General features: G+C 35.2%; 1 protein-coding gene across 7 annotated transcripts in view; it reads right to left on the bottom strand.

Annotated features, from left to right (window-relative positions):
* LOC128993871 (protein phosphatase 1 regulatory subunit 12A-like) overlaps positions 1-16741 on the bottom strand; it is a 96520-nt gene that overhangs the window by 64194 nt on the left and 15585 nt on the right. For 5 of the 7 annotated variants that reach the window (XM_054417929.1, XM_054417931.1, XM_054417934.1 and 2 more), the window contains exons 2-8: positions 7543-7673; positions 4832-4950; positions 4023-4182; positions 3313-3457; positions 2877-3001; positions 1629-1747; positions 567-674 (exon numbers count right to left, since the gene is read on the bottom strand). In XM_054417929.1, coding sequence (XP_054273904.1) covers positions 567-674; positions 1629-1747; positions 2877-3001; positions 3313-3457; positions 4023-4182; positions 4832-4950; positions 7543-7673 — 907 coding nt within the window. The remainder of the gene's footprint in view (positions 1-566; positions 675-1628; positions 1748-2876; positions 3002-3312; positions 3458-4022; positions 4183-4831; positions 4951-7542; positions 7674-16741) is intronic. The other 2 variants (XM_054417930.1, XM_054417932.1) reach the window with 2 other exon arrangements.

Genomic DNA, 16741 nt, shown 5'->3' with positions numbered 1-16741 from the left:
GTTAACGATGGGTTTTTTTATGGTCTTCATATAATGTACGGTTCATATAATACGGAATAACTAGGCCTACCTATTTCCTAAAAGTTGGGAAAAGTGTGACAAGTGTGCAGCATAGTCAAATACAAGAAATGCCAGACCAATAAATATTAGAACTCATCTGAATTTCCAATTAGGTTTACAAAACCCACAGGATTTCTTATGTATGAAAATCGTTCTAAATGTGCTTGACATGGTATAGCAATATCAAGTAGTTAATAAAATAGTTATTTATTTTAGCATTCCCTTAAACGACAATACTCCGTACCTTAATTTAAATTACACTCTAAATAACCTAAAATGTATAAACTAGCCAAATAACTTAAAAATAATACTTACAAAAGGAAAATTATAATTAATACGTTTAAAACCTACAGGCGCAATCAACAAAATTTCAAGTCATCAAATTACTTAAGCATATCTATGTACAGCTGAATTATGCCAACACAAAATTATTGCAGCTAAGAAGCAATTCAACAACTGTTAAATAAATTAAAAGCGACTGAAAATGATGTTTCCGGCAAACTCACCCTCCTCATAAATATCATAACTTAAAGAGTCATCATCATCATCATCATAGGAACTATCCAATGAATCAGATGTGTCATCATCATCACTTTCCTCGTCTTCTAATGCAGCTTGTAACATTACAATTAATTCTTCATGGAAAGTAAATTCTACTTGGTGAGTAGTGATCCTATCATTTTTTATCTCTAGATAAGTTGCCAAATTATTTATACAACTATAATAATGATGATAGTATCCATCCAAATGAGTATTTATTTCAATGTTAGTCTCTTACAATTCCGAGATTATTAACATTTAATATCAGTATTATATTTTGTTAGTAAAAAATTAAGACCATGAAATAATAATGTTAAAAAGTGTATTGTATTTATTTAATTATGTGTCCATCGTGAGGTATTGTATACTTGTACGAACATATTGTTGACTCAGTCAGTAGTAATTTACAGAATGTCCTACAAAGGGGTTTAGACGTTTGATTAAATATTACTAGGCAATGTAAACTAGCTTTGAAGCTGTACACAGTTTTTACAACAGGTTTTGAAAATACTCTGTGAAAATGTCACCTTCCTAACATTTGTAGAAACAAAGTGTCAGCAGATTGAAAAGTTTAACTGATTTGCCTCAAGCAATATTTATTGCCGTGATGAACTGTCATGAATAAAATATTTTATATCAAAACAAAAGCTTCTTGAGGTATCATATACCCCATACTTCTATTAAGTTTTTGTATTCCTTTAAAGGAGTTTTTTTTTATATTGCCTGAAGAACAGTTGGATGTTTAAACTAACCTTTTTGATGTTATGATTGTGACTAAAAAGTTTTATTTCCAAATCAAGTTTACTTTAATCAATTGTGAAATTGAATTATTTTTTTATGTTCATATGTGGAATATTTAAGTTCGAGTTTTGTCTAGTATATATTTAATATTATCGGGTACACCTAGCTTTGTCAATTTTAAGAACTCTCTTATTGACCATTCTAATGCATAATAGTTAAAACACTAATTGTGATAAATTATATTGTTATTCCACACAAATAAAACAAAAATACCAGTAATAACTCACCAACTCTGCTGTCTTCACTAGGTTCAGGTTGGATCTTCAGTTGTACTTGAGGCACGATCTCAATAGGTGTATTTTCCTCATTCATTTGTCGTTCCTTCTCTTTAGCCTTTTCTAATATCCTGCAACAAGTGTACGAGTGGTAGTTGCAATTAATTTTTTTCAATATTAAATTAAGATATTTTTATAATTATATACTGGTGGCAGTTAACATGTTCTTCCAGGATTTTATCGTTTGTCTCTGAAAGCGAGAATAGCTGTAGGCCTAATGCTTTAACAAGCAAAATCAGGCAAAAAGCAAACACCTGAGTTAGACCGACCATGTAAAGAGAGAAGACATAAAGCTATGATAAAACAAATATGGAGGGAAACCCTGAATAGAAGAAGACCCCCTGGACACTTAGAAGGTGGAAACATAAAGTAACAAAAGGCACGATATTGTTAAAAGCCAATGAAGAATACACAGAGGATCTCAGGAAGTGGAGGTAGTTAGTATGTAGGACCAAGTATCTTCTAAGATTTTTATGGCCAAGGGAGTAGGGGAAAATAAGCACTATGGGTGTATATTTAACATTGATCAGGTGTCTAACAATCTTTGGTCAAAGACATGAAAGCCTTGTATCTTTGTTACATCAGTAGATAATTTTAAAATCACAATGAGTACTGGTGGTGGTTGCACGTACTTAAGCATCCGTAGGGATAAAACCACATAAGTATTTTATTGCTAAACAAAGTCCGACAAACTCTGCATTCAATAACCCCAGCAGCCCAGATTTGTTTAAGAACAGGTAATGAATTCTTAGGTAAGTTTTGAACAATATTAAACTGAGGTTAATTGACTACAACCTGATGGTAACAAACTACAAAACTCAGCTTCAATTGCTCAGCAATAAATTATTGTCTTTGCCATTATGGAATCAGCACTTCTTACAGACAGGATACCTGGTGACCATAGGGTCATCTAGTAGCCTAGGGAGTCAGTCAGCTCGATAACCTCCATTTTATAGAAAAAGTAAGTCAAGCATTTTTCAACAAAGTTAATCTTGAATTTTTTATTTTACCATTATGGCATTTTAAAAGTAGTATGTACAAAAGTAGTAGAAAAGGAAACTGTGCCAAAATCTGTATCAGCTTTAAATTTGGCCCATATTCAGACTCGGCGCCCTTTCAGTCTACATTACTCCGAGTATTGGGGACTGTACTGTATTGAGTTTTTTGCCAGTAGAGTAAACAAATGTTGAGTTTGTGTACCTCTGACTGTGCCGCTTGTTGATGATCAGGTCTCCCTTCTCTCTCCTTAAACTTTCTTGTTTTTTCCTCAGTTCCTCCAGCACCTTCACCATCTCCGAGTCTGCCACGTCAAAGGCTGTCTGACCCTGGAAACACGCATGTATTAAATATGAGTGGCCTTCAATCATTACAATTTTACAATAATAGTTACAATTTCAGTTAACGTTAACACTTGATCAGAGAAGAACATGTTTTAAAATTTCAAAGGATCGAGAATCGATAAATTTTAGTATCGGCTCATCACTATTTGAAACCTATCAACTTTGTGTGGGTATGTGAAATCAGACCCGTCACTCTCCCACCAATGTCTAAGAAGCTGACAACTAAGCTATCTATCAACAATTAGCTTTGTATCTACTAAGATGAGTAATTTTACACCGCTTCAGATCCTACTTACAACAAGATTTTTAGTGTCCATGTCGCACATATGCTGAATCAGCATTTCACATGATTCCTTTTGACCCCAGTGGGCTGCTGCATGTAGGGGAGTCCAACCGTCGGCATCCTGAGTGTCTACATCAGCACCCGCCTGCAGCAGTAGTCTGGAACATAGTAAGTGGTCAATACAAGGACTAGCACAGTCAACCAATACATGGCATCAATACAATCTGAGCATAGCAACTTTTTGAGAAACCTTCCGATAGAGCCCTTTAGAACGGACTGGAAAGGAGTTGTTGTCTATATTATGTAGGGCTGTTGACTGGCCATATGGAAACTTGATCAAACAGACTGATAACAATTTTGGGCAAATGAATGGGAAACTGCTTCTTCACACTTATGACTGGTTTGTCCATCTCTAACCCAAAGAAGGTTGAAAGTACTAGAAAATGTGATCTTGAGGCTAAACGAAATTAAAGAAATTGATGGCCTTCAGTTGTTAGGATTGTCCAAGGCTGATGGATTAAATTGAGGAGTACTACTAAAGGCTTTGAGGTTAAAATGACCACGAGTAGCTATAAAACAATGTTTTCAGGTGAAACAAAATACATTAGAATAACAATAGAATATCAACAGAAGAAGAATGTCTCAATTTTTGCTTATAATTTAAAACAAACAAGTACGGTGAAAATTAACATTTCTGAATCTTGTACAAACGACAACACCTACTCAATGACATTGATGTAGCCCTTGGCAGCAGCCACGTGTAACGCAGATGCTCTTGTCTTGCTGTGTAACTCCTCACGTATCTCTCCCATCGCCAACCACTCCCTTGCATCCTTCAACATCATACGCTCCTCCTCATTGCGGGCCTCGTCACAGTCTATGCCTGCACACATAAGTATATCATTTGACTAAACTACATGTTCAATATTTGTATAATATTCATTCTATTAAAACGTAGTTTTTGGTCGCTTTAGGTGACAGTGAAATAATATTGTTTGTTTGATCATTAATCTCTTTTGAAAATTCACCAAGTGTTATCGTACTTGGAGTGCGATGCCTAGTAGGCAACAAGTTAACACATACAGCAAAAAATTATAAAAAAGGGGGTTTGATTTAACACCATGTTAATCTCTTTTCCGCCCTCCGCTTCCTCTTCTGGCTTAGGAAAACCCAGCTTTAAGGGGACTGTGACTGAAAAAATGTTCGAAAATTGAAAAAAATATTTCTTATCTGTTTAATGTTATGATGCCTACGATGAAATAAAGGTGGTCACGTAACTTTTGATTAAAAGAAGATTTTTCACAAGAAAACTGTCAGAATTTGTGTTATAGCTCGTGTAAAATAGCTGTTCTGAATTATATACAGTTTTAACTGCTTAATCAATTCCTGTACGTCTAGAACGGGCTCACAGCTAGTATTCCTTTAAACTGTGTGTACTCCAATGTTTGTGCTATATGTAGATAAAATTTAAAAAATAACTATTGGGGTAAGCCAAGAGCCCATTTGATGATGAGTATGTTTGTATGATTTACCTTGCTCGTCTATGTGTTGTTGCAGCATATCCTCCATTTCGTCGGACTCTGCAATGTCCACTGGCAGTTCACCGTCATTGTTGACTGACGCCACATTGGCCCCGTGCTCTATCAGGAACCTGCACAACAAACCAAACAACTACAGTGAAACTATATTGCAAACATCAAGAGTATTCTTTCTGTCTTGTCTTGAAGTCACTCCACAGAATTTGTGTGAATTGACTTTCATTTATTTAGCTTTATGATACACTATATGACTTTAACTGTAGGCATCTGCAACCGTTATTACAATTCAAAGTAGTTTTCAGCGCCAACCACAATTTCTACCGCAAGTGTCAGATGGAGATAGCGGCCAGATACTTATTTTTAATACTTTTATCTGAAATGGCGACCATACAAAGGTAGGTATTTTAAGCCAAGGATAAATGGAGATGAGAGTAGGATGAGTGGCGTGATCTTGTAGTCTTGTTACTGACCAATTTCGGCATTCTTAAACAGGGCTGTTAATTAATAGCTAATACAGCCAATGGCAACTAAGGGACTTACAACAGTTTATAGAAGAAACTGAACCACATTTTGGACTTATATTACGAATTGGTTTAATTATCAGGATAGTAGGCTAATGCTGTTTAATTATTAGGATAGTCGTAGTACTCCCTAATGCGGACGTTAATCCACACCAGGGAGTATTGCATCTACAAATCATGCCTATTAATATCAAACAATTTGTGACCTCCAAGTAGCTGGATTACAAATATTTCACTCTTATTTTGAAGAGGCTTTTAAAACTGAATCAAAAATCAACAAGAAATTAACTTGTTCCACACTTTTTGCTAAAGGGGTACACTTAACTTCTCTTCTAACAATATCTCATCACTGCCCAAAATATAGTTCCAGAAACTTGTAAAATTACATTTTAATAATCTATACACAACATAAAAAATCCTTATCAAATATTGAACTGTTACAGTGTATTAAGTGAAAAAATTTCAAAAAATATAAATTTAAGGTATTTTGGAATGAAACGCAGCTGTCTATCATATCATTTGAGGGGATTCTTTTGCAAGTAAAATTTGCGTCTGAAAGAACAATCAATCACAGATCAGTGATGAACAACAAAGAGTAAATAGACAATAGTTCTTTGTACCAAACACAACCTAGTGTCTGCTATTTGCATTCACTACTTGGAAAGGTGGGAGTGTTGCAGAGAATAAAACATTGTTGATACGTCCTTCATGGCTACAACACACTAAAGTTTGTTTAGTCAACAACTATATAAATAATGGTGCTGGTTTGTGGAATTGATTAGCCAGGAATTTTTAGAATTAATATGTGTGAAAAAGATCGTTGTACTGAGAATAAAAATGTTAGTCAAAAATAAAGCATTCTATTTGATGGTCAACCAACTAGGAAAACAGGCACTAGGGGGGAGAACTGGCGTAGTGGTTAGAGCACGGGACTTCAGTCCTTGGGGTCCCGGTTTCGATCCCCGCCAAGACACCAATGGATTTTATCTAAGTGATAATGCCGCAACCCCTAGGTCTAGCCTGAAGTAATGTGAAAAACAATCCCAGGCTCGTGCCTAGCGTCCTAGGACAAAAAAAAGTACCACATTGCCTAAGAATGCCTAATCAAGTGGCCACAGCTATAGCTATTGACATGGCATTAGCAATTAGATGCCTTGAAAAACATTCTGAGTTTGTAGAGGGTGAAGAATCTTTAACTAAGCAGATGTAGGGCTTAGGCTAATTGTTTTTCGGCAAAAAGTCCCTAATTCCAAACTTTCAAGAAAGTCCTAGCAGTGGATTTCGAAATAAGCTTTTGAAAATGTTGTAGTTTTTATACATGGTCACGAACAGACATAGCATGTATTAGAGTATAGTATACAAATATTATTAGATTATGTTAATTTATCATTAAACAATATACAGACTGTCCCAAAAGTCCCGGACCGGTTTAATATTTTCTAAACGACAACAGAAAAATCAATAAGATTTTGCACATCAACACCACACTTAAAAATCTACTTTTTTAAGGAACTATCAATTTTCTGTCATATCATGGGGACGTCCCGCAAGGAGTCAGAAGGAAATCTTAAATAAAAGCATAGGTTGACATGCACATCAAATTAAAGACCTTTACTAGTAGATTACAATGCCGTAAATTCAAGCTCAAAAGAACGCCTGAGTAAAAAATGGCAGCCGTTCAAAGATTTCTTGAACCTGCCATTTTGAATCTTTGAACGACTGCCATTTTTCACTCAGACGTTCTTTTGAGCTTGAATTTACGGCATTGTAATCTACTAGTGAAGACCTTTAATTTGATGTGCATATCGACATATGCTTACGTTAACATTTTTTTTCCGATTCCTAGGGCTGTGCCCCCAAATGCAAATTAAATGAATCTTTGAACCACTGTCATTCTTGACTTGGTTGTCCGTTTGAGTTCAAATTTGCGGCATTATATTCTGCTAGTAAAGACCTTTAATTTTATGTACATGTCAACCTATGCTTCTATTTAAGATTTCCTTCTGACTCATTGCGGGACGTCCCCATGATGTGATGGAAAATTGATATTTCCTTAAAAAAGTATATTTTTAGGTGTGGTGTTGATGTACCAAATCTTATCGATTTATCTGTTGTCGTTTAGAAAATATTAAACCGGTCCGGGACTTTTGGGACAGTCTGTATGTTATCTAACTAGTAACTTACTTGGCTATGCTGATGAAGCCGCAAGAGGCCGTAGCATGTAGAGGCGTCCACCCCTCGTTGTCTCCTTTGTTGACATCTGCTCCATGCTTCACCAGGAACTCAACCATGTCTAGGTTGTCGTCAATACAAGCCTGCAACATAAAACATGATTATCAATACAAGCCTTCAACATACAACATGTTTGTCAATACAAGCCTCCAACATACAACATGTTTGTCAATACAAGCCTACAGCATAAAACATGATTGTCAATACAAGCCTCCAACATCCACCATGTTTGTCAATAAATACTTTACAAACAGTCTTAAATCTTGCCTACAAAAGATACTCTTTTGTCAAACTTGCAACATTTAAAAATTTACATTTACAAATAAATCAGAAGTAACAATCAAACAAAATCTGTATGAACTATTAATTCCCATTTTTAATGCTACCTTGAAATTTATGGTTTAAAATGTGTCAATGCTAAATACCTAGCATAAGCTGATTGGCTGAAAACAAAGACATTATAAAACTTACTTTCAAAATTATTTCAAAGTTGATCACCTATACCTTTGACTATTTGACTATTAATACAACACATAAACATCGATGTATAATAACTCTACAGTTATTATTACAGGGAGTTATTATACATCGATGCACATAAATAGCCAATCAAGGCTAGACAAGGGCTGCTGGTGGTGTTGGTTAGTATTCAGCGTAAATATCAGACTTGGCCTACAGCTAGAGTTGGCAGATATCGTTATGCCCCTCTGTGCTGTATTTACTTGGATTGTTTGGCTGCCAATGCATTCAGCCACACACCATCAAACAGTGCAATGCCACTGTGTCATTGTTCACTGTTACCGGCTAAACATCACAACAGGGTTACACCAAACTGTGATATGGGATTCAGACTTGTCTAAACAACTCTATAAAAATTCAATATAACAAGAAAATAATATGTTCAAATAAAGCTTTGGCTAGTTGATGTTTTTGATTATTTTATTGGTTTATGACAGTGCCTCGAAATACACTTTTTTTATTACTTAGATTTTTTCATTAATAGGAAGTGTTGCTTTTGAAATGTTTTATCCCAAATAATCAGAATGATTACAAATAATTAATAACATATTTATTGCAGTAAACGATACAGTAGTAGTTTCCCTGTACACTGCAAACGCAAACTACTTGGTTTCTGCAGACAAAAATGTGGTTTTGATTGCAAAGGAGTTTTACAGCAATTGCGTTGTGACCTGTGTATGTTTGGGAGGAAATCTTTCATGGCTTAAGAACCAATTAATATTGAAATTCAAAGCAGTTTATCAATCATTCAGCATTATGCAAGAGTAATACAGTATTCAAATTTTTAGACGAAGCACGGTGTTAAAAAGGTGTTAAACAAAACCTATCTTAAAAATAGGGAAATTAGAGTTAAATTTGATATAAGTTTCAAATTATCCTTCCCCACTAACAATCTGGTTGCGTCACGTCCACATAAGATTAGATGGAGATTCCACAATTATTTTTAAATAAGTAATGGCAAAGATACAGCTAAAAAAATCCCAAAATATTTAAAGTCATGCTATGTTTTATTGACGATTTGAATTTCCACAAATAAATTTTTTCAACGAAATAATAATAATTAAATTTGCAACAAAAACTTAACATTCCAAACATTGAACCCCAGTTTTGCACTCTAGTAACCCAGCTGCCCGCTAACAACCAAACCCCAACGTCACCGTCACGTCGTTATTTGTCGTTATCAGTTTCAGTTACGATCACAGACTGTACTCTAGTCCAGCGATAGTTCCGTTGTCACACGGTAATGTACGCTTGTATACATCTTCCGACAAACTCAAAAAATTAAAATTGCAACAAGAACGAAACATTCCTACATCTTCCTCAGTTTCGCACTCTAGAAACCTGTCAGCCAATAGCCAAACCCTCGTCGCTATCAGTTACGATCACAGACCGTACTCAAGTCCGGCGATAGTGTCGGTGTCGCAGATATATTACGGTTGTCACTAGAACAGACAACAGACGGTCCGCGGTCCCGTGTTCCGGTGAGTCACAGTCAAGTTGTCCGCTGGTTCCCGGAACGTCTGGACCAGGACCAGTTCCTTATACCGTTAACACACAACTGTCTGTCTGCTAGCGATACAGTACCTCATCCCATGCGATATACGAGTGATTAACTGTGGCGATGATAGGGTAAACATTCCGCTACCCACTTACACTCGCAATGCGTTACGTTTCCAAAATCTGATTAGTTGAGTGGTGACGCTTGGGAAACTGCATTCGGTTGGATGATAACACGTTACGTCGGCTATTTACGAGTAAAACAATTCCTCTTGGCCAGATAAGATCTCACCATGTAGTCCAGAAACAATATTATCATGTAGGCTACTATATTATTATTGTAAAACGAGACAATGAATCATTTAATACCATTTTGTGTGTTTATAAATACACGCATGTCCATGTCTTTCGGTTATCTATATGTCTGGTTTAGTACCAGAAATGATTTAAATTGATTTCTGGCCTTTAGAAGGTATAACTGATCAAATTAATGTAATTGAAGGACTATTTCTTCGTATAAGAGACATGAACATACTTAATTGAGTCATTTAGTTCGTCAGATGTTTCAAACATATTTGATTACAATCCGATTGTACTACAAACATTTTCCCAATTTACCAATAACGTTTGTTACATTTAAAACATGATTATTTTCTTATTATTTACTTTACTTTCATTTCAAGTGAACGGAGAGACATCATACTAATTTTAAAAGCATGTTAGCGAATTTCCCTATGGGGAATTACCGTAAGTGGCACGGTAAGACCTGGGCCCGGGACCGATTTACATATTGGTGTCCCCAGAGGCCAAAAACACCATTCGTTCAGATTTTTATGTATGTATATATATCGAGTTATATATTATGTGCACGTGAATGCGATAACGAGCGTCCGATTTTGATGAAACTTGGTTTAAGGCGGGATAAACTTCAATGAGTTCGCGAACCAGCATCGGTCCATGGGAACGGGGTTTTACTGGACATTTCATGAGGAAAATTGGGTTTTCTCGTTTTTGACCCTTAAAATACAAAATTTTCCAATTTTTCTTTAGACCTTTTTAAAGAACTAAAAAATACAAATAATTTAGTATATCAAAGTGTTTTGTACGGTTATTGGTAACGGAGGAAATAAAAAAACCCCAAAATAACCATTGCAAACCGCAATCGTTTTTGTGTTTTCTTTAAAATTCCCATGTTATTCTTATGGAAAATATTGTAAAGTGTTGTAGTTTAGCTTGTTTATGGATATATTTTGATCAAACTAGGCAAATTTATTTATTATTTTATACTACGCTATTAATATTTTACTAAAACCCCCACTTTATTAGTTTCATTGTAGCAACAAACCTAGGTACTCGTTAAACCTAATGTCATTTAGATAGATTTAATTAAAATTCAATTCAGACAAATTGAAATTCGCTTAGTCGGCAGATTTGCTGCAGTGGGGGTATTTTAAACACAACTAATCCACCACTTACCCCAACACAAATACTTAATCTCGACACGAGTTGTACAACTAGTGTTTTGTTTTAATATGAATTTATAATGCAAGTGAACGCACAACGTATTATACACATGTCAAACCGCTTTTCCATCAACAGTTTTTTTGCGCGTTTCAAGTTCTAGGAAACCTTTTCAATAATCATTTGTTATGACATACGGCATACCTTACGTAACACTTCGGTTAAACACACTAATAGAAACCGCGTACAGATAAACCTAGTTAAAGTGGAGACAGTAACAATGTAGACACGAAAGTAAGTAACTACACATTGATAACTTTAAAAAGTATTGAGTTACCTAGAGAAGATGGGTTATTTCAACAGCAATTACACCTACTAAAACTTTTGGAGGGAAAAGAGCATTCAAGGGGATTTGCTGAATGGCAATGTATAGGCCTACACATCGAAGTAACTTTGGTGTTTTTGGGATATGTAGTTAAGAGTTTTCAGACTTTTTACCTAAGTGGACTTAATTGAAATACTTTATATGTAGACCTACAGAAAAGGTGGACTCCAAACCATAAACTCTCGGTATATCGCCCAGTAATTGTCATTGCCGATTAGTTTAAGATTACAAACAGAAGTCCAGCACTCTAACCACTTGACCGGAGCTGAGCCCCTTGTTATGTTTTCGACATATTTCTTGCCTGACACAGAGTAGATTATGTATCACTGAATATTATGCTATCACTATGTGGATTGTAAACAGAACAACGGCGAAAATAGGCTGTTCTAGCATTTTATCAACTCAAATAACAAGTTTAGTTAAGGAAGAAATTGCAAAGGTAGAATCAAAACGCAACCTCTCTAATTCTTACGTACCATTCTACAAAACAGTTTAAAAATATTGCAGTTAGTTTATTCACACAAAATGTGACCGTAAATGCAAACGCAAAACAAAACTGCTTGAGCTAGAGCTAGACAGCAATACTAAGTTAACCTGTTTACCAAAATAACGTCGTCACCTACGTAATCTCCACGTTATGTTTACGAACGTAACGTACCGTAACCGCCAGCACAAGCGTACGTTCATTTTGCACGCTAAGCCACTGTGATGCTTCTCAAAACAAAGATTTACTACTGCATTTAGCCAAGCTATTACATTGGCAGTGGAGGACTCTACTCATGTTAAGATTGTCGTCTCGACACCTCTTCATAAGTTAATTCGTGGTTTCCATAAGCAGTTAATATGAATGATTTAATAGTGACACAGTGACTGTTTTCTGCAGTCGTGTGAAATGATAGTGTATATCTACATTCTTACCCTGATGATAATCGTAAATAGAGCGAAATTACATGTATTGGAAATATGGAAGTATGATGGTTTGAACTCGAACAACATAGTAAACTATTATAGATTAAACGTTGCAAAACCATAACTATAAGCCAAGTCAAAACTAAAAATTTTTCAACGACAATTTCAAAAAAATAAAACATCAACTCTTACGGATTGAAATCCACTGAGAAACAACAAGCAAATGTTTATCACCAAAAAGATGGAGTAATGATCATGTTAACACTATATACAAATAATGGTTGTGTAACATTGTGCTCAAAGAAAGAAAATATCACAAAAAGGACTTGAGATCAGTAATAACAATATAAGAGATAACAAATACATAATAACAATTTTGAACCCAAATAATCCAGATATTGAGCAATATCTAGGAAAAGATATAAGTTTAATCGAAAAAGTTATTCCAGATAATTTACATGTTGCTAAGATAATATAATTATTAAGATAACACATGATCCTGCCGACGTCTTTTTTCCACGGGTCCTCAAATTTACCATGATAAGTTAAAGGAAATGTGTTATTTATTGATTGGTCATCATGACAAAAACAATAAAACTACGACGTTATCCTTATTTATTTGTACTTGCCACTTAAGTAGTAGAGCCACCGACGGTGGTGATAGAGCTTAAATAAGGTATTTTGGTACAAGATAAAACATACGTTGGTACAATGAGATTAAATGTGTACTAGTTTAATATACATTTTAAACCCCTCAGGAATCTTCAGTTAAACTCCTGTCATATACAATGTACGATGACAGTACATTTCCCTATTGGACGACGAATCGTGGCATTTTCTTTGGTCATTGACTTCAAACAATAACCTATGCAATGATAAAGCCACACGGATGTCACCGGTAGAAGAATTGAACGGGTCAAACGAAAGGTCAAAACTTAATCGTATAAGGTTTACTGTCCCGGCGACCACACCCAGACTTCAGCTCCCGCCAGATATTGGTTATCTCCCGCCGAAAATAAGGAGGCTCAAACACAACATTGTATCAGTCTGTATATAGGCCTACCAACTCCGCCCACACGATTGTGAAACACGATTTTGGTGTCGATGGATAGGCTTGATATAGTAGGATATTTACCTTAATTTTCCCAAAGCGCAAACCTGTTAAATCAGTTTAGATCACCTAAGTACTTGTAATTAGAAGTAATATTTGAAACCGCATATATAGGATTTGTATCAAAGTAGTCTGTTAAGAGTTTATTAATAGTCTACGTTTATTCTTGGGTCAAGTAAAAATACATATTATAAAAAGCCGTTCGTTTCGATATAGTTTACTCGAATAAAAGTTAATTAAATCAAAATAATCTAAATTAAGATTTGTTTAAATTTAGTTCAGATAAAGTGGTTTTTCAACAAAGCAACAGTGACGAGTGTTTGCTGACATATTATGCAAGCCTAAAATAAACGACGGAATTGTGCCATTTCTTTTTAGTCACATTATTTGTGACTAAAAAGAAATGGCACAATTTCGTCGTTTATTTAAGTGAAAACACCACTACGATTGTTCAACCTGCGTCAAATTGATTTGTTAAACGAAGCAAACACAATTTCGCTATTTATAAACGTAAAAATGTGAACGATTGATTAAGTTGGATGGTGAAATGTTCATCTATTATCGTGTCGCAACTGCAATGTCGCCGGGTCAAGATAGTGAGGTGTAGTTCAACGGTTTAACAATAATATTTACTTAACAGTATTGTTTATAACATAATCGCTAGTTTAACAGTAGCCTTTGCAAAAAAACAACAGTAATACGTGGGTGTGGATTGGTGTGGATACGATGAGCACATCGACAACAAACTGTTTTAAACAAAACTATGTAAAAAAAAACACATGAATCCTTAACCCAAGATTTGTTAGATTTTAAAAAGTAAGATCGTAATTGCAGTAAAATTTCGACTGTTACAAGAAACATGTATAAAACCTCATGTTAATATAACTATTAACGTACAAATTTGCTCAATGAACGTAAGAATCGATGGATTTTACGTCTGGATCTAGATGAAAGGATTGAAATATTTCTATCACTACAAACAGCACAAAAGATGAACTCAATTCAAAAATACAAATACGACGGTTCAATTATTATAAACAAATGTGGCGATCAATGTAATACAAATCATAGGAAGCTAAACAAATTTTCCTAGGTGAAGTTGCGCTGGGTCAATTATTCATACTTTACCCAATAAATAGCTTACTGATAATGATTTATAATCGAGGATTAACTATTTTATCAGCATTTTAGAAAGAAACCAATACGATATCGAATAAATATGACGTCACTAACATGTAAATAATGTTACGGATCAACTGAGTGCAACAAACCAATTGTTTCATTTACGGTGTTTAATTCGAGTCGAGGAGAAGGAATTTGATATCTGCGTTTAATTCATTCATGTCTATGATTGTGCCAAATGCTGAAGAAAACTACGCAAAACCTGTTATTGGGATTCTTCATTAAACGTGTTTACACATTATACCAAATATATGTATTATTTTGTTAATATAATAAACAAGTTTTGGTTTTAGGTAATATGCCATCAAACAATAATTATATTTGCTTTCCGCTTTATCATCAAACACATTACGTCGTTGCTCAGAATTAATCGTGAGTCCGAGTAGACCATGATGCAAATCAAGTAAAAAATGCGTATACATTTTCATTTCCACTATCTTTTGGTACCTTTATTTTATTTTAAACACAGTCAATTATAGGAATACTAAGGGTAATTGCATGTATGAATAATTGTATGACAGAAGAATTTGAAGCAGTTTGAAAGAGGTTAGTTACGGTCGATCCGTCCAACGTGCAGCAAGAAGCGGCAGAAGAAAACAGAATAGTTCGGGAGAAAACGGCGGACCGGACCGTGACCAGAAGGGAAAAACTGCATTAATCGGAAAAGCGAGAAGCGTGGCCAACGCGGCGCGCGCGGAAATTTCACCGGCGCGGCGGTCGACGCTCCTGGGTAAAAATACGCGGTCGGACACTGGCAGTATAGACATAGACAACACAACTGGCGGTATAGACAATACAACTAGTGTAGACATGTAGGCAATCCATCTAGCACCCTAGATGTCAATACAAATAGAATTACAGACAAAACAACTAATGTATATACACTGTCAATGTAACTACAGTGATAATGAATCGACTGTGGTGTAAACAAAGTCTCCATTAGTTAATTTACATACAAGATTAAATAAAAAAATGTTTAACTTACAACTAACAATTTCCCTACTAGCCAAAAAAACAACTGAAAAACAATTAACTAATTGAATTTATTCTGAACCAAACCAATATTAGGTACCACGAATAATAATCAACAACCGACTTCCGACATGGCGTATGTTAACTGTTTGTACAAACGTTGTATTTATACTGCATTATAATGATAAAACTACTGAGATAAGGTTACGCCCGGTATGAATTAAGTAGTTTGTCCATCGTCAATTACACTGTTATATTCTTTCAAATGTTTTTTTCTAACCGTGTCCCATAACATAACCAAGAAGTTAACCGTAATAAATTACTGGAATGACAAAGGAAAAAGTCTCCACAGCAAAATACTAAATAGTTTAATTCCATTTCAACACCGTTATTCCAGCAATACCTTTCAATACACAACACACCGACGGTTTCAACGTAAGGTTAAAAGTACTAAATTCCAGAATGTCTTAAAATCGAACTAAAACCAATACGGATAAACAAAAACAGACCTAACATCATGTCTGCGAAATATCGGGCCTGGTTCCCCACTACACTATTTTGGTCTGGTTTACAAGTGGCCTGGCGTTGGCGAGTCCACGGGAAACCCATCTGCTCGCTGGGCCAAAACAGCCGACTTCGCGAGAACAGCTGATTCACAGCTGACTGCCAAAAAACGGAGGGAAGAGATTAAAGCGATTCCCGGTAATTGTAACAGAGCTAGTCTAAGAAACACGAGACTTGCATAATGTGTTAGGTAGTGGTTTCTCCGCCACTTAACAGTGTCAAGTATTGCAATTCTGTTGTCTGCGATTTTTTATGCGTATCAAAGAGTTGGTCGAATTTTATATTACTGTGCAATAAAACTGTAAAGCCTATAAATATTGTTAAAGTTAGAGAACAATGTAATTTTGAGATACACGTGATTAAGCCACTAAAAACGATTGCATCCTAGATCTATTAGGCCCAATAAAAAAAGTCTTTGAATATAACACGGTAGTATTATTCTTTTCCAGAAAAAAATAAACAAAATAGGCTTTATATGCGATAGTCGTATATAATTCGTATATACCAAGGAAAAAATGTGGTTCGGATTCCACTATAAAACTGTAGGTCCC

This window comes from Macrosteles quadrilineatus, unplaced genomic scaffold (genome assembly GCF_028750875.1).
Source record: "Macrosteles quadrilineatus isolate MER2022 unplaced genomic scaffold, UCM_ALF_1.0 Scaffold_5__1_contigs__length_97177068, whole genome shotgun sequence".
In the NCBI taxonomy this organism is placed as follows: Eukaryota; Metazoa; Arthropoda; class Insecta; order Hemiptera; family Cicadellidae; genus Macrosteles; species Macrosteles quadrilineatus.
This window is presented reverse-complemented; position numbering and strand designations above follow the sequence as displayed.